At 37.4% G+C, this 20,207-nt stretch overlaps 1 protein-coding gene across 1 annotated transcript in view; it reads left to right on the plus strand.

Moving 5' to 3' along the window:
- The window catches only part of LOC121376947 (oxysterol-binding protein-related protein 1-like), a 99,070-nt gene that overhangs the window by 44,967 nt on the left and 33,896 nt on the right, over nucleotides 1-20,207 (plus strand). Inside the window, exon 17 of the mRNA XM_041504757.1 lies at nucleotides 16,042-16,117. Coding sequence (XP_041360691.1) covers nucleotides 16,042-16,117 — 76 coding nt within the window. The remainder of the gene's footprint in view (nucleotides 1-16,041; nucleotides 16,118-20,207) is intronic.

Consider the following 20,207-nt stretch of genomic DNA (forward strand, 5'->3'; position numbering starts at 1 on the left):
TAACAGGTCGTTTCGCTCTTATTACTAGTTCACCTGAGTCGTTTTGAACAGGGTTGATTCGTACCTCTAACCAAGTCGTTTCGCCCCATGTTTCGATTCACACTAATTTTTATTTTGTTAATAAAGTACATTTATTCATTGATTTGTCCTATATCCATTGATTTTTAGAGGTCACACATTGCGTGTTTATATTTACAGATAAAAATAATGTTATAATTTTGTTTATTTCCAGTATCATTTACTCAAGCCATATACAATGTATATGAAATACATAAAGGCCTTAGATAATATACAGACAATGTATTCACATTAATAATTAATTTATGAACAGTCACACTGCATACTACTGATGTGCTGTGGTTTCTTATTAAATATACTACATACCCAGCTGAGGTTAAAACGCCGAGTACGGTATGTTGATTTCGCCTAGCTTCAGCTGACAGAAAGTAAACCGCTGATAAACCATTAATATCCAAAGACAGAAAATTACCTAATACTTTGTAATGAATAATGAATAAACAGAAGAAAAAAATACTTCAAAACTATAATAAATATATTTATTTTGTGGGGCGAAACGACTAGGTACGAATGAAATTTAGGGCGAACCAACCCTGGGTGAATAGGACTAAGGGCGAAACAACGCAGAGTTTGAAATGGTTTTAGGGCAAAACGACCCAGATTCGAATAATATGTATCTAGATTAAAAATCCCATGCCTCGACTGGGATCAGAACCCAGTACCCACCAGCCTGGAGACCGATGGCTTAACCACTGCACCACCGAGGTTCAAATTTATTTTCGTGCTTATATCCCATTAAAGTTCAACCAAGCTGTCCTGGGCACACATCTCAGTGTTCTAGCATTTAAAAGAAACAGCAAAAACACATATGGATGCACAATTCCTGAACCTAGTCTGAGTTGTTTGTGATGGCATCGTGGGTTAGGTCAATTCTGTCTTGTATCACTCTCTACCGCTTGAATCGTTGGTGAAACAATGTTAAAATGTAATATACAAACATGAAAGTCTAAACATACTAAACGTAAGTTTCGCTTCCTTATTTTATCATCATATCGTTCATCAGTGATATTCTACATGAACGCGATGACGTACATGTTTATGTGTGTGCGTGTCATGGTGTATAATATGTATGTAGGCCTATTGTATGTATGCGCGCGTGTGTGTGTGTGTGTGCGCGCGTGCGTGCAATGAATGTCATTCGACAAATTAAAGTTACAAATTTGTATTTTATTTATATTATTACCAGTGTATGTGACCATCTAAAGTGTTACTATACCAATTACAGCATATATCTGTATACACGAACACTAGATCGCAGTATATTGCATTAGGGGCCGAACATGTACTGGGGCCGAAACGTCCTGACACCTATCTAATTCAACTTTCTAACTGATGTTACGGAACTATTCGATGTTGACCGAATGGTTCGGTTGAACTACCCGATGGGTCGAACACTTTCTCAAGTACCGACGGTTCGAGCCAACAAGATTCAACTGTATATATATATAGATGTTATTACCCTCGTGTATTTCGGTATCGTCAATATCATATATTAGGAATAAAAATTGTATTATGCGAGCCTCTGGCGAGCACAATACATTATTTTTATTCCTAATATATGATATTGACGATACCGAATACACGAGGGTAATAATTTCTTTATCACATAAGCTCAAGCTTACTACAACGTGTTTTGTAAACTGTACACGCAACTTTAATTCCAGTCCGCCATTACTAGATATTCAAATAACATAAGAATATGTGGCGCGGTGTATTTTAAAATGGAAATGACGTCAAACTCAAATGACATCATTTTGAATGTCCTTACATCAAAATAAAGTTATGCCTAATGTTTTTTGTTTTCTGAACGCTGGACAGCTTTCAGTGTCAAATTGCCATTGAAATGTTTTTATTTGATGACTGAATGCATATGTCAATCATGGAGTGTCACCCAAGTACGTTTGCTTAAATGTCAATAAACCTAGTGCCGAGACCTCGACTAATTTACATCTAATTTGCAAAGTTATCAAATTCTCAAAGTATGTGATCTGAAAAATATCACATACTTTGATTGCACTGAAAATGTAAGATATTATATGATACATATATATATATAATGAACAGTTGTTTTCCCTAGCGGTTTAACAATAATTAAGCTATGCAGAATACATCTTCATAATTATATTTTTCAACTTCTTTGTGCAATACATCTATGACTTAAAACTATAATTCAAAACTCCATATTGGCATATTTATTTATTTGTTTGTTTGTTAGTTCATAAATTTTCATTCTGAAACAAACATTCAAAAGGTAAATTAAAATTACTGAATCCATTGTAGTTCTAGAATATATATATATAGATAGTACAGTAGTTAGAGATGCAGAGATTATCTTGTATTTTATGTTAAATTTAAATTTTACTATCTAAATGGGTTTTTTATTATTATTATTATTATTATTATTATTATCACTATTATTATTACTATTATTCATCATTAAAATAAAATAGATTAAGCATTTTTTTGTAAACAAGTACAATGTACATTGCATTAATTAAATATGTCAATTTAGGTTGTTTATTTGTTGGGGGTTTTTTGTATTTTTCTATTTTAAATACAAAAAATTAAATCCAGAGAAAAAAAAAAAAAAAAAAAAAAAAAAAAAAGTTCTCATATCACAAACCTAAACCAATTTGACAAAAAAGAATATTATTATTGGCTGATAAATATATGTTGTTATGTGATATAATTATCTTTTACATGAACCAGTACCCGGTATAGATTTTTGACATTAATAATTACGATCCCATTCCAGTCTGTGTTATAATCCACATTTTTTATCCACCGTGAGGTTAGTGTGTAACTTGAGTTTTCACTTGAATGGAAGGTTTGCCGTTTGATGTTTGGATTTGTGTATTGCTTGGTTCCTAAGTGAAGTCCAGCAACACAAATAATTCGAGAGACTTAATATGTGTTCTTTGGACTAATTATTTGAGGAATATCACTGATATTATTTATTCTTGGAATAATTTAAAATTATGTGGAATTAAATAAACGGAGTTTCTTGCCGATAATGGATTGGAAGTGTCACTGTCCAGTGGTTTTCTTAACAGTTTTTGACTAAAGGAATAAAATATTAAAATATGGCTAAGAACGCGACAGACAGAGAGGTGGAAAAATATGATGAATATAGGTAAGGAGTATTTTTATTGATTAAATGACGGGCACACAAAAAATTACCAAAGTCACTGAATTAGCCGGGTTCTAAAAATAGACTGGGTGGGTGGGGGGGAGGAGGTCCATTTTGGGAATATCTTAATGTGTAAAAAAAAATTAATAATGGTAAAAAAAAAAAAAAACCCACACAAACAAAACCAAACAATTACCCCTGCTTTAACAAAGTTTGAGACAATAAAAGTTCATTATTATAAGGCCACATAGAAAATAAAAAAATAGGTTTTTCTTTTCATCAAAGAAATATGGGATGAATGGAAATATTATTTTTGTTTTGTTTAACGACACCACTAGAGCACATTTTGTTATTAATCATCAACTATTGGATGTCTTGAACATTTGATAAAACCTGTAGTCTTTGGGGAACCTTAAAAAAAAAAGTTTATTGGCAGCAAGGGATCTTTTATATATATACAATTTCCCACAGACAGCATAGCAACGTTTGAAATAAGCACTCAGCGCCCTCAATAGTTTAAGAAGTAGCAGGCTACAACAGTGATGATAGCAGGGAGCAAAGCGGGGGGTCTGGGGGCCCACCCCGAGAAACATTTGAAAAATCGAACCTCTGAGACTTTATTAAAGAAGAGAAAGCACTTTTTTTTTTTACCATCAATGAAAAGTAGGCGGCGGCAAAAGCTGTTTCAGTTGGCGATTTGCCGCCAGAGACCGGGTACTTTTGAGGGCTCTGAGCACTTGTCCGTTTGTCCTGACAAGTGAAAATATGTTCGGATAAGCGAAATGTACCTTGGTGGTTGTCCTGTGGACAAGTGAAAATATTCAATGCAGTTTCATTTTAAAAAATTTAAAACATTATCCTTGTACTTGGATAAAACAAACCATTTATTTGGACATGTGAAAATATTGGCAGACAAGTAAATTTCTGGATGTATTTGTCCGTTGGACTAGTAAAAAATTCTGCTTATTTCTATCACTGCATATAGCACATACCATGACTTTTGATATATACCATTCGTGGGGCACTGGTTGGAACAGAAAAACTAAGTTTTTAGGGGTCTTGGTTACGATCATGCTTTCCCCCCACACCCCACACACAGGCAGGGTTTCTGCCAAAGTGCCAGAGTGTAAAATGGCCATACCCAAAATATTTAGCAGATTTTATTTTTTAAAGTTGACCTTTTGGCAGAATTAATTACTCTTACATTATTATTACTGTATAATTTTCTTAACCCTATATAATTCTAAACCACTTTATTTTGGGAAGAGGCCCCTCATACCCCCTATCGACTGCATGCGGTTGGATTGGTACACACATTGTAAATATTCAGTTTCATAGGGCCATACCCAAACATTTTATTCTGGCAGAAATGCTGACAGGTGCTTGAAAAATACTAAGAAAATTTGTCCATTGAGGCTGTTCGATCCTTACAGCCAAAGCACCTCAGGCGAGCACTCTACCCACTGAGCTGGACCCACGACTCTTATAATTTTGGTTGAAATCTTTTGGGTTCGGTGGAAGGGCTTAACTGAAAGAAAATGGGTTAAGTTTAGGGTCAGGGTTAAAAAAAATCATACAGTAATGATACGAGTAATTAATTTTGTCGAAAGGTTAACTTTAAAAAAAAATCAGTGCAAAAAATTGGTATAACACCATGCGTATCTGTTTTACCTTTAGGCAGAAACCCTGCAACATAATCATGATAATGTTCATATTTTGTAATCCATTATCACCAGATGCCCATGTTTTATCTCTTAATATATTAATTAACAATTTATTGTCAGAATTTTGCTTTAAGACCATGTACCTTATGTGTATCCTGTTTCTTTGGCACTAAAAGTTTAATATGTTATGTTGTGTGAACTTTTGACATATTGGATTTTCTGTGTTACATTTACCCTACAAGGCTTCAACTTCAAGGAAGCTTTAGCTGATGTGTTTGGAGGAAATTAACACTGAAGCCCATTAACACTGAAGCCCATTCGTGCTATTCCGTCAAGTTGTTTGGTTCATATTCTGTCATACTGTATAGTATCCCTATGATCTTCATAAGCTTCTGTATTATGATGTAATAACTATGTTCAGCTAATGATTTTTGCTTGCACAACATACATACTGTAATGTACATCATGTACGTTTTTCCTCTCAATTCATTGGAAATATGATGTCCACACAATCATCTTGTAACCAGTTTGCATAATTAATATAATTAGTGTAATAAGTGTCATTGGGTATATACATTTTTATATATATAGTATTAATTTTACTTCATGGTAGGAACGTAAAAAATTTCAATACCGAAATTTCGACATTTGTCAGTTGATACCATAATTATACAGTATGTAGTACACAGTACTTATACCAACCAGCTCAAATGTTACTCAACCCTCACCCTCACCCCCCAAATTAATGTGGACATTTTGTTCTCTGTGGCGTATAAGGAGGGGATTCATAGGGGCCATGTGATCCCTCAAACTTTTATTTTTAAAGTTAAGTTTTATAAAATCATATATTTTATACAAAACAATATATAGTGTGTGTTGCTCTCCTCTCTCTCTCTCTCTCTCCCCCCCCCCCCCCCCCCCAATATATGGGTTCCCCTAATTTAAAATCCTGGCTATGCCAGTGTTTGTTCTAAATGGTTAAAGGGCAATTCTGTGTTGACCAACTTGATGTTACATGTACACGTACTGTGACAAATTTATGTCTAATTTAATTTACCTTTAATAACTATTTAAATTTTAATGCATTTTTTTTTCTTTGTGTACACATATATGGCAAGAAACACAAACCTCAACATATTTACGTCATCAGGGTTTCTGCCAGAGGGTTCGGAAGGTCAAATAACATGTATTTAAATCTTGGAAACCAATGAATTCAATATATAGTTTTAGTAAGTTTTAGATAGATAGTAAAGAGAACTGCTGTTTAAATTTTGTCAATGTGTACGAAAGGTGCGTTTGACAGATGTTTGAGAAAGTCACTAGCCCTCACAGAAGTTTTGCCTGTGATCTATAGATGTAAATTGTAGTAATTTACAGTTGATAATTTCCACCAGCCCCGTTCTGACATTCACTAGCTGGAACTTGCATCTAGTGGATTTCTCGAAAGCTGCTAATACATACAATCATGTACAAGTGTGTACGTAAGTGGGTTTTTTTTTAGGGTGGTCATTAATTTACCATGACTGACATTGTAAAACTGTAAATAACCAAAGTTAACAAACATGTATGCAAATATCGGAGAATACGGCTCCTAGCTTAGATGATTGACAGTTTCCTATCAGGCAAGATTAACTAGTCTACACCAAACAGATGAGAAAAAGATTAATATATTCCTGTGCATGCATGTAGCTTGATGACAAGATGAATTATGTATATGAAATTAGACAAGCTAGCTAGAGAATCAATAATCCAGCACATGGTGTGTACATGTGTATTTGTGTGTGTGTGTGTGTGTGTGTACATGTGTATATGACATTAGACAAGCTAGCTAGAGAATCAATAATCCAGCACATGGTGTGTATGTGCGTGTGTGTGTGTGCATGTGTATATGAAATTAGACAAGCTAGCTAGAGAATCAATAATCCAGCACATGGTGTGTATGTGTGTGTGTGTGTGTGTGTGTGTGTGTACATGTGTATGTGAAATTAGACAAGCTAGCTAGAGAATAAATAATCCAGCACATGGTGTGTGTGTGTGTGTGTGTGTGTGTGTGTACATGTGTATGTGAAATTAGACAAGCTAGCTAGAGAATCAATAATCCAGCACATGGTGTGTGTGTGTGTGTGTGTGTGTGTGTACATGTGTATGTGAAATTAGACAAGCTAGCTAGAGAATCAATAATCCAGCACATGGTGTGTGTGTGTGTGTGTGTGTGTGTGTGTACATGTGTATATGAAATTAGACAAGCTAGCTAGAGAATCAATAATCCAGCATGATGTGTGTGTGTGCGTGTGCGTGTGTGTGTATATGAAATTAGACAAGCTAGCTAGAGAATCAATAATCCAGCATGATGTGTGTGTGTGTGTGTGTGTGTATATCAATCAATAATCAATAATCCAGCACATGATGTGTGTGTGTATATATATATATATATACACACACACACACACATGTGTGTACACACCATGTGCTGGATTATTGATTGATATATATATATAATTATCAGGTGTACATGTATATATCTATATATCAATATATCAATATTACTATATTACCTCTCAAAACCGGACCCTCTGTAAACCGGAATTCTCTCAAAACCAGACGTTTTTCACATGTAGACCCTTCTTAAAAATCAGTACAGAACTTAACCCCTCTAAACTGGATGCCTCTTAAAACCATCCAACATTGTTCTTGATCCCGAGGGTGTCTGGTTTAGAGGAGTTTCATTATATATATATATATATGTAATGTTTTATGTATTCATAAAAAAAGTGTTTCTGCCTGAAAGGTATATAGATGATAATAAACAAGCTGCCAGTTATTATAAAATTTATGTCCCGAGTGAAATAGTTCTATTTCACTTGTCACGAGCTTCAGCCCAATTCCCACTAGCTACTGCCAGTAGGAGCACTTTATACATGTACCTACACTACTTGTGGTGTACTGACTGGAACGATAAATAGCCCAGTGGACCCACTGACGGGGATCGATCCTTGAGCGATCACGTATCAAGCAAGTGCTTTATCACTGAGCTACATATAAGTCCCGTTCCTTGGTCAACTTGAAAATGTATTTCTTAATATATATCTTGTAAGCAGCTGTGCGTGTTAATTTACGGTGCTAATAAGACAGGCTGGCATGCTTGGCTCAGAACAGACAATTAAAGAACCTGCTACGCCCTAATTAGTGAGTGTTAAGTAATTCGCTTGCCACATGCCTACATATATATATATATTGTAAATGTGTAATTATGAACGTACCTCATTATTTCCCCTGTATCCAGACATGTAATTATCAGTGTCTAATTATTTCAGCGACATTCCTCTATATGTAATTATCAGGTGTACATGTATAATCTGACTTGTTCTAAAGCGCTCGCTTGATGCACGGTCGGTTTGGGATCAATCCCCATTTGTGGGCCCATTGGGCTATTTCTCGCTCCAGCCAGTGCACCACGACTGGTACATCAAAGGCTGTGGTATGTGCTATCCTGTCGATGGGATGGTGCATATAAAAGATCCCTTGCTGCCAATCGAAAAGAGTAGCCCATGAAGTGGTGACAGCGGGTTTCCTCTCTCAATATCTGTGTGGTCCTTAACCATGTCTGACACCATATAACCGTAAATAAAATGTGTTGAGTGTGTCATTAAATAAAACATTTCTTTTTTCCTTCGTCCTTCATTTATCCATGCATTTCTTCATTTATCCCTTTTAAGACTTAATGTGATCTAGAGGTGGCTGATTAAGTAAGTTGGTCTGTATGTATGTACATGCACTTTGAATGTTTGTGTAATGAACTTAATAATAATTAAGTGGCAAGAAAGCTGGATTTGCTCTTGTAATATACTTTCTATACATGTAGATATAAAAGCTATTATACAATGTATATATACATTGACGGGAATTGTATATCTTCATGTACATGTATATACAACATATAATATAGACCAACATTAATCAGTTTTGTTCCATACAGAAGACGAGCAGGGTAATTATTATTGAAGCCGAATTTCCATTAGCAGCGCATTACTTCGATCTGTTGTGCAACTGGCCAAGTGATTTAATGTGTTCACTGCAGACCGTTTTTTAAGGCCAATTTTACAGTCGTATGGATGACTTTAATTAGTAGACAAGAAATGTTTGTGCAGTGGATAAAATAGTTATGGAATGGAAACTCATTTAACGTGCCCCTATCCACAGAGGTTCAGGCACGCCCACCGCGGATTTAGCCTCTGACTTTGCCAGTGACTAATTCCGGAGTGGGGGGGTGGGGGGGGGGGGGATTGAGTTTAAAGTGGGCGGAATTTGGAATGAAACCATTTAGTAAAGTCCAGCAAGAGCGCAGACCAAATAGCAGACACCAAGTGATAGCCGTGCTGTGATTGGCTGAAGTTCGATTCCTTGGCAAAACCTGTCAGATAGCTAAGTCTACTGAGGATAACTGCATCCAAAACATGTCTGGACCTATAGTTAAGCCAAAAATTGGTTAAGACTGCTCGGCCGAAAAGGTTTTATGGTGATTTTGAGCACTTGCTTGGGCGCCAAAGTAAAATGCGTCAGACTATTTATAAAAAAAATAAACATAAAATTTTTGAACTCGATCAAAAAGTTTAAAGTCCAACTAGCCCAAAAAAATGAGGTTGTTACCTGTCCTAGCAAAGGTTGGCGTCTACGGTGATCCGATGAAGTCGGTGGTGTCAAGATGCGGGAGGTACGGCCGGTAGGCGGAGGTCGCTAAACCCCTGGCGATGGATCGGTAATCTGCCCCCCGCGACGGTTTTCAGGACGCGATGTAATGTCGGGTTGTCCATCTCCGAGAGTAGCATTCCTTGGTTGTATCTTCCGTCCCGGCGGATGGTAAGGCATACTGCGTGATGTTCCTCCTGCATCTTGACTCGATGGACGGCGAAGTCCCCTTCATCTTTGCTGGCTGGAAGTGGTTGGTAGGCCTGATGTTTCGGCGTGCTAATGAGTTGACGTACGTCCTCGAGGTTAATCTTGACCAGTTGTTGGTAACGCTGTGGGAGACGGCCGGCCTGCAGTGACCACTGCTCCACTGGTTGTGTAACTGGTTCCGGCGGTTGTGAGGGGTGACGTGGCTTGTCTGGAGTGTCACTCAGAGGAGTGGTCGCCTTTCTCTTCACAACAGCCGTCTTCCGGGCCTGCGTCTCTACGGGTGTCGCCTGTAAAATCGGTGACACAACCGGAAGCGCTGAAGTAGAGGCCGGTGGAGTAGGTCTGTTGTCCGGTATGTCACAGATGGCTGTGTCGAACACGTTCAACTCATCCTGTTCGTTTGAAGAGATTCCATCAGTTGAGGCCGGGGCCACTTCCGTCTTCGTCTTTTTACTCCGGTGAGCGGCGTTGGGCGGTCCAGCAGATGGAGCCGCTGCCGGCGTTTTAGCCACCAGTTTTGGCTCCCCCTACGCCGCCGCTGGCGCACGTCTCCTCTTCCTCCACCTTCCTTTCTTGCAATCCTGTCTCCGTACACCAAGGTCACGGTTGCCCGTGACCCGGTGTACGAGGCGCGGTATTCTATTAGCGTCCCATAAGTCGCAATTAATCCCCCCAGGTGGGGGGGGGGGGGGGTAATTGCACAGCGCACTCGACCACGAACCGGTTGGTTCGGCTGCATAATGAAACTGAATAGTTATGGTATCAAGTATTGCAGCGGCAGAAGCTTTATGTATTCTGTAGCACACTATAGTAGAGTGCTTGTTACAGGTGTCATATGAGGTTAGGTCATAGGGTTTTAACGTGCACTTTCACTGTTGTAGCACACGCCTGTCATGGGTGCAAGTTCCTGCTTGAGCAAGCCCTTGCAGAGTGATAGAAATAAGCAGACATTTTTTTCACTAATTCACAGGACAAATGCATCTAGAAATCTACTTGTCCGACAATATTTTCACTTGTCCAAATTAATGGTTTGTTTTATTCAAGTACAAGGATGATGTTTTTGATAGCTCAAAACAAAACTGCATTGAACATTTTGACTTAAAATTGTCCACTGGACAACCACTGAGATACATTTTGTTTGTCCAAGCAGATTTTTACTTGTCAGGACAAACGGACAAGTGCTTATTTCGAACACTGCTTACTTACCATACACTAGGGATGATTTGTGTTGTTAACAAGTACACATGTACCAATATATTTTGATTCAAAGCATAAGTAATGCATATTACGATACACCCTGCTTTTACCAATACACTCAATAATTTCCATAGCTCAATGTTAAAACACTAATGGGCTATTTTTTTTCGTTGCAACCAGTTGATTAAATTTATGATTAATATTATCACTGCTGGAAATGATGGATTCTGCCTGCAAATATACATTTATGGAATAATATAAAAAAATAAAGTGGAAAGTATGCAAAAGTTGCTTCTGAAACTGGTTATGAGAAAGCTCGATGTGTATTTTGAGTGACATTAATTTGCTTCCTGCCTCATCAATTTCAATGCTTTGTGGAACCCAAAACCTTGTAAAATATACCCCTTGCTACTAGCTAATGGAAAAAAGTAGCGAGTTTCCTTTATACGGCTATATGTCAAAATAAGCAAATGTTTGACATCCAATAGCCGAGCCAGTGCACCACGACTGGTACATCAAAGGCCGTGGTATGTACTACCCTGTCTATGGGATGGTGCATATAAAAGATCCCTTGCTGCTAATCGAAAAGAGTATTCCTATGAAGTGGCGACAGCGTGTTTCCTCTCTCATATCTGTGTGGTCCTTAACCATATGTCTGACACCATATAACCGTAAATAAAATGTGTTGAGTGTGTTGTTAAATAAAACACTTCTTTCCAATAGCCGATGATTAATAAAATCAATGTGTTCTAGTGGTGTTGTTAAACAAAATAAACATTTTAAAAAACAATTCCACTTTTAAATTTTTTTAATTTATTGAAAATTATATTTGTGGTTCTTATGATGGTCAGTATATGAATGCAAAATGGTGTCCGTTATTCAGGCATCATTTCATAGGAACATATTAACTTACATCTACTTGGATCTGGGCCAAATAATATTTTATTTATCTAGTCTGGGACTTGGCAGGTCATAGCCCAGTGGTATAAAGGATTGCCTGATACGTGGTCAGTCTGGGATCGATCCCCATCATTGGGTCCAATGGGCTGTTTCTCATTTCAGCCAGTGCATCATGTCTGGTGTATCAAAAGCCCTGGTATGTGCTATACTGTTTGTGGGATGGTGCATAGAAAATATCCCTTGCTATATTACTAGAAAAATATATGTGAGTGAGTGAGTGAGTGAGAGAGAGAGAGAGAGAGAATGAGAGAGAGAGAGAGAATGAATGAGAGAGAGAGAGAATGAATGAATGAGAATTACCAGATGTTTGACATCCAGTACAGGCCATAGGATTTCAAATTTTATGGGAAACACTTCGGTTCCGTGCCTTGTGATCATGGGACTGTTTTTAGGTTCCCTGAAAACTAAGTCATGGGAACCCATTTTTAATACTACTGATTTAAATTATCGTAATAACCCGTGCAAAGAGACACATTTTCAAACTCAATATAAAGTTGATTTTTCAACACGCCCTCTCCATTACACGCATGCTGTTGTGATTTTGACAGCCATTAAAAATAATAGTTTAGGCTTACGTCATTTCCTCCCATAAGAAAACCACAGAAAATAGTGGGGCCTATACGATTGCCACCTTCAGTACTAGTTCTTTACCCCTATATTTAAGGAAGGGAATGTTTTATTTAATGACACACTCAACACATTTTATTTACTGTTATTTGCCGCGGACGTATAGTTAAGGACAACATGTATATATTGAGAGAGGAAACTCGCTGTCACCACTTCATAAGCTACTCTTTTTGATTAGCAGCAAGGGATCTTTTATATGCACCATCCCACAGACAGGACAGCACATACCATGGCCGTTGATATACATGTACCAGTCGTGGTGCACTGGCTGGAGCGAGAAATAGCCCAATGGACCCACCGACGGGGATCGATCCCAGACCGACCGCACATCAAGCGAACACTTTACCACTGGGCTACGTCTCGCCCCTAAGACTACATGATGTCAGAATTACCAAAGTTATGTTTGACATCCATTAGCGGGTGATTAATAAATCAATGTACTCGGGTGGTGTCAGTCATCATACAAAACAAACTTTAGGATTCCAAATTTGATTTTTGTTTTATCTCTGGTTAGACAAAATAACCAGACATGTTGTCATGCACAGTTTAAAATGTGCTAGGATGCAAGTGTATGCCGGATCAAACATTCCCTTCCATCTCATTAGTTTCCAGAGCTATCTACATGTAGCCCTAATTGTTTTCGCACCGTCTGTCGGCTCCATGTAGCACTGTCATAAATGATAAATGAGTCCATGTCATCTCACCGCCATGCAGCACTTAATAAGAATGTATTAATTAGCTTTCATTACAAAGTCTTCTCTTTCTGAGATGTACCGGTACGTTGATTTGTGTTTTCATGAATGCAGTTGTAAGCCAGCTGATGAGATATATATCCAGCTCAGATATTCATCCATGAATAATGTGCGTAATTATCAGGGGATATAAAAATAAGGAATATTACAATTATGGTTAAAAATATCTCAGTTCATATCAAAGTGATACGTCCCACAAGAACGCCAAGATGACGTCATCGAGTAGCACACTGCAACCTTACAGGAACATCAACCAGTTAAATGAGTTGAGTGATATAGATTTGTATTTCGTAATCGTATCCCTCAGGCCTGTGGTAATATTTATAGGAAATTAAAGGAGTTTCCATTTCGTATCATGTTTATGTCCCTCATGTGTGGTCGGTCGGTCTAGGATCGATCCCCGTCGCTGGGCCCATTGAACTATTTCTCGTTCCAGCCAGTACCCCACGAGTGATATATCACAGGTCGTGGTATGTGCTGTCCTGTCTGTGGGATGGTGTATATAAAAGATCCCTTGCTGCTAATCGAAAAGAGTAGCCCATGAAGTGGTGACAGCGGGTTTCCTCTCTCTCAATACCTGTGTGGTCCTTAACCATATGTCTGATGCCATATAACCGTAAATAAAATGTGTTGAGTGCGTCGTTAAATAAAACATTTCCTTCCTTCCTCTAAGACTATACATCAAAATTACCAAATGTTTGACATCCAAATATTAATAGCCGATGATTGTGGTGATGGTAAACAAAACAGACCTTAACTTTCCTGTCATATAAAATAATCAGTCAATCAATCAATCGGTAAAGTAGTTATTTATATTTTATTACATTCTAGCACACACAAAAAAAATTATACATGTACTTCAGCTTTGTTGGGTGTGAAATAAAATTTAAAGGTAATTAAGTAAAATATAAAAATGAGTGGTCAATCTGTTAGTACTTTAAGTGCATACATGTACACACTGCATTGTCCGTAAAGTGTTGCACTGCCAACTTCCTTGAACTTAGCATACTCCCACATGTTTCTGACTCTGTCTCTAGCCAATCAGCAAATTGGGTGTCAGCTATTTAACACCACCTGTTGTGTGTATTGATATTAAATTCAATGTACTGTTGCATATATTGCGTCAGTAGACGGTACATGTTTATATTAAATTTCTAATTAGTTCACGCTTCCAGCTAGCTACATGCATGTAAACAATGTAGTTGTCAACAATGTAGTTGTTTACATGTTTTAACTGATACACAGTGATAAAGTTAGAGGTGCTGGACTTTACAAAGTTATAATATTTATCAGAATTATAAACAACGGTATTTCTATCGGATTTTATCAGTTCAATATACAGTGATGCAGAGATCAAGATAGAGTGTTGGACTTTACAAAGTTTTAATATTTATCAGAATTATAAACAACAGTATTGCTATCGGATTTTAGCAGTTCAATACACAGTGATAAAATTAGAGTGTTGGACTTTACAAAGTTATAATATCAGAATAATAAACAACAATATTTCCGTTGGATTTTAGCAGTTCAATACAGAGTGATCAAGTTAGAGTGCTGGACATTTAAAAGTTATTGTATCAGACTTACACTTACAATCTTACCTGTATAAACAAGGGTATTACCGTAGGATTTTACCAGTTCAAAGAAGTAGCTTGGAACTTGACAGCTGATGGGAGTTACGTAGCTGTTGGACTTTTTAACAGCTTGCAACATTTCAATTGGTCCTGAAGAATTCAGTTTGTGAAGTACACACACCTGTGCTGATAGCCTTACGTGCAGCTTGTTAAATGTCCACTGCAGTTGCACCAGTTCATGATTCTAGCACAAAACGTTTAAAGTTCTAGTGCTAATAAAGTTAGCATCAGACTTTTAACAGATCATGAATATTGTGTGATGTATATGTGGCAGTTGACTTAGCTTTTAATAGCATGTTTAAATTAACATTGGACTTTCAAGATTAAGAGAGCTCTATAAATTGAGAAATAGTCCTAACTTGATGAACTGGTGTCCTGTTTAATTAGCATCGGGGTTGAAGATACTGTAAAATGTTGCCTCTGCAATGTGATGTTGGTATTATAGAAGAAAAAGGAAATGTTGGTAAAGTTGCATTGAAGGATGTTGGTATTATAGAAGAAAAAGGAAATATTGGTAAAGTTGCATTGAAGGATGTTGGTATTGTAGAAGAATATAGAAATGTCAGTAAAGTTGCATTGAACGCTGTTGGTATTGTAGAAGAAAATGGAAATGTTGGTAATGTTGCATTGAAGGAAGTTGGACTGCAGAAAAAATGTTTGAATGAGAGTAAGCCAGTTTTAAGGTACACACAATTAAATCTTATAGCGTGTAGTAATTAAATTATTATTCTCGGCTTTTTATAGTACAACCGCCTTTAGCATAACCTGCCATTAAAAATGATTGCTAACATTCAAATCATTTTAGTCCTGGGGTTTGTTTTTAATTTTTTAATTTTTTGGGGGGTGGGTGGGGAGGGGGTAGGGTGGGGATTGCTGTGTTTATGTTGTAGTTTGAGAGGAGGCTAAGAACCTAACATCAAAATGATATTGTTTAGGTCTTGTTTAAATCTCAGAAAATTCTATCATCTGTGCTGTATTTTTAATATATATTTCAAAGATGTTCTTTTACTAGAATATTTTAATTATTTTTTAGTAATATATTTTCTAATCTCCCTGTGTGTATCTACATGTATAATTGTTTTAATTATTTTTTTTAATTGTAGGTCGGCGCTTCCTGTGCCCATGTTTTCCAGGCAGAACTTCAGCTTTTGGAGCATTCTCAAGCAATGCATAGGAAAAGTAAGTAAAAACACTGAACAGTAATGTTAGTTATGCTAATCTCAGACTATCAACTGTCACAACCAAGTTGGCCAACTCGACAGTTGCATTGTAATTTCCCAACTGCCGGTTGACTTAGACAGGTGCGCTCAAAATAACTACTGGGTTATACGACGAGAATCAAATTGTAAGAGAGATCAGACTAGCAACTGGACAGTCGTTATGTCGAGACAACAGATAGTTGGCCAACTCTGTCCTGGCAGTTGGTAGTTATACACTAGCATAATACATTAATGAATTGAGTGTTTTCATCATTGAGATTATTTCAGGGGACAATTTTTCCAAATTTTAAGTCCCCAGAAGTTGGACACTGCATGATTGCTATGTTACATACATGTAGATATATTATATTTATTACCCCAGCAGTCACTCAAAAAAGAGAAAATAATGTTCATATTTTTTTAGTGAGAAATATTCTGCATTGGTTTAATGTGAAATAAATGCTATTTAAAGCTTGTGCCAAGTGAAAATCATTTCGCTCAGGACATAAATTTGATAATAACTGGTAGGTCGTTTATTATCCTCGATTTATGTAATGGGTGAGATATTTGATACACAGCCATATATACTTGACAACACTCCAGTACTAATTTTGCTTTCAAAATACACATACAACATTTCTGTACTGTACTTTGGAAATATATGTTGTAAATTAACAGGTTTTTCAATGATAGTATATTTACATGTTCTACATGTACATGTATATATGCATTAAGTGTCCAAAAATCAGCTTTTAATTTTAAACCATGCAGAGCTCTCTTAAACATAATAGTTCACCATGCATGTGGCCGTTTGGGGGTTAATTTTGTATTATTTTAAAGTTGTTTATAACCTCAGTCCTTCACATTTGAAAATATCAGGTGAGTAAAAATCACTCTCCTCATGTAACCTCCAAGCAAATGATTTGTGTTCCATGGGGAAAATCTTCAGTAAACATGGACACTTTTATATTTACACACTTTTACACTATTATAAAGCAAATATAAAGCAAAATATCTGAAAAGAGGAGGGGCACATTTCCCTCCTCCCCCCCCCCCCCCCCCCCCCCCCCCCCCACTTCCTACGCCAGTGGTAAATTAAGCTTGTACATAATATTATATTGACAAAAAGACGTTTTGATTAACGCACATTGAACAATTACAGAATTACTAAAATGATACGCAAACCCAGTTAAAGCAACTTCTTTTCAAACAACCTGTGCTTTACTATTTTTAGATTACCATTTTAACCCAAAAAAAACAGCGTATAATTCAGATATAAAATTAATGTGCACTTGGGCACACAAGAGCGATTAGCACACTTTAGATGTGAAGGACTGTAACCGACATACATAGAAAAAATTCAAATGGTTTGCGTTATGCCCTATTAATTCTTCAACAATCTCGTTCAGTGATGTTCCAGTTTGATCCATTACAATTGAAAAGTATTTGCTCAGGTTATCTAGCAATGTGATATCTATTAAATTATGAAAACCATGGACGATTGTCACAGAGAATAATAAGTATAACGGTTATTAAACACATGGTGTGTGTGTGTGTGTGTGTGTGTGTGTGTGTATGAAATCCACCTGTGTTTGTGTTTGTTTTCATGTGTATCGTAAAACAAAGAGATATTGATATGTATAAGTGCATATATTAATTATATAGCAAACTCTCCAGGATCTATCATATGGATATGACAATATCAGGGAATATTTTGTTCAGTATCATATTCAGGCATCGAAATAAGTCGAGAACGGTCGTTCAGGTTACCGGGAGATTACCACATGTAAGAAAAGTCGAGAACGGTGTTTCGTTCTCCACAAACATTTCAACGTAATGGTAGTTTCGTTTCCGAATGTAAACCAGGCAATGCATTCCGGACTTCTGCGTTTCATTTTCTTGTAAGGAATTGCATCTATGTTCGCGCGCACTTGTGCAATTCCAAGCAATCTCAGCAATCCGCGTTTAAGCAGCACCCACTAGATAAATTTACTTCAGGATTTCGTTTCTCGTACCGATGTTCGCACGCACCGATACAATTTCAGAATGTCCACGTTAAAAGTAGCAGTAACAGGAATTCAATTCTAACTTTCATATAGTTGTGGTAACCTATGGGTTACCAGGCTATATTTTGTGGTAACCTGTAAATGGGTTACCAGACACAATGCTTATTTCGATGCCTGGTATTGCGATTCCCTACCGAATTTCGGGGCAGGACGTAGCTCAGCTAGTGGTAAAACGCCCACTCAATGCGTAGTCGGTCTGGGATCAATCCCTGTTGGTGTGGAATCGATCCTCGTCGGTGAGCCCATTGGGCTATTTCTCGTTCCAGCCAGTGCACCACGACTGGTATATCAAAGGTCCTGGTATGTACTACCCTGTCTGTGGGATGGTGCATATAAAAGATGCCTTGCTGCTAATCGAAAAGAATAGCCCATGACGTGGCGACAGCGGGTTTCCTCTCAATATCTGTGTGGTCCTTAACCATATCTCTGACGCCATTATAACCGTAAAATAAAATGTGTCGAGTGCATCGTTAAATAAAACGTTTCCTTCCTTCCTTCCCTACCAAATTTCAGAGATCGATGCACAACCTTAAAAGATTAAATAGTAGCTGCTACTCTATTTTTAACCGATCACCAACTGATGCTTATGATGAAAATTATTAAAAATGAAATGTTCCCTGAATAGATGTACATGTATATATGCTAGTCCTAGTAATTTCAATGCTTTCCTAGCCTCTCCATTTAGAAATAGTAAATAATTGCAAGCAGGAAATCTCACTTCTTCTTTCGTCTTTTCCATTCACTCTAATCATCTGTCGAGTCCTAAATAGGTTCCTTTTCCAAACTAAACTATTCTACCCAACATCAGGGTGAACTGGGCAGTTTTCTTAAGCCGAAGTTAAGGTGTTCTTTGTCGCCGTGTAATTTTTCTGCCAGGAATAAGCAGTGTTTCTGTTTTGGGTATGGCACTATGGAACTGAATGCAGCCACAGTTAACAGGGGGTATGGGAGGCCTCCCCCAGAAAGAAAATGGGTTAAGTTTAAGATCAAACTTTTTTTTTTTTTAATCTGCCATAAAATCTGGGTAATGTGTCTTATCCATTTTACCATCTGGCAGAAACCCTGATAAGTAATCGGGCCATATCCGGTCTTTTATTTATTGGTGCTGCCTGCAATCCTGGAGGAAGTGGATTGTTGTCTCGTATCCATGTCCACATACTAGTAAGGTTGCACTATACCAAATAAACCGGCCTCGGTGGCGTCGTGGCAGGCCATCGGTCTATAGGCTGGTAGGTACTGGGTTCGGATCCCAGTCGAGGCATGGGAAATTTAATCCAGATACGGACTCCAAACCCTGAGTGAGTGCTCCGCAAGGCTCAATGGGTAAACCACTTGCACCGACCAGTGATCTATAATTGGTTCAACAAAGACCATGGTTTGTGCTATCCTGCCTGTGGGAAGCGCAAATAAAAGATCCCTTGCTGCTAATCGGAAGAGTAGCCCATGTAGTGGCGACAGCAAGTTTCCTCTTAAAATCTGTGTGGCCCTTAACCATATGTCTGACGCCATATATCCGTAAATAAAATGTGTTGAGTGCGTCGTTAAATAAAACATTTCTTTCTATACCAAATAAAATCCCATAGGCGACCATGTTTGGGGTTTTATGAAAGTATGTGTCCCGAATAGCTCCTGTGGTGGGGATGGACTTTTTATAAAGACAACCTTTCCACCTGTGACCTGCAGTAAGTTAAGTTTGGTGTCGTCTCATTACGTCTACGTCTCGATTGCAATTGGTCTAAAAGATAAGATCATAGCATTACCTGCATAATAATGGACAAGTCTGTAGGTTGGACTATACCAAATAATATCCCATAGGTGACCATGTTAACGTTTGTGCTTAAAAACACTATATGCAATATATCAACCAAATTATGACCCATAAATATCAGCACTACAACCCCTACCTTAAAGTATTAACTGCAGAAAATGGTACCTTTCATGGCTCATTTTTGGTATAAACAGATGTTTCTACAGCACCCCTATAGTTTCGCACAAAATTTGAGT

Source organism: Gigantopelta aegis, chromosome 7 (assembly GCF_016097555.1).
Source record: "Gigantopelta aegis isolate Gae_Host chromosome 7, Gae_host_genome, whole genome shotgun sequence".
NCBI classification, from domain to species: domain Eukaryota; kingdom Metazoa; phylum Mollusca; class Gastropoda; order Neomphalida; family Peltospiridae; genus Gigantopelta; species Gigantopelta aegis.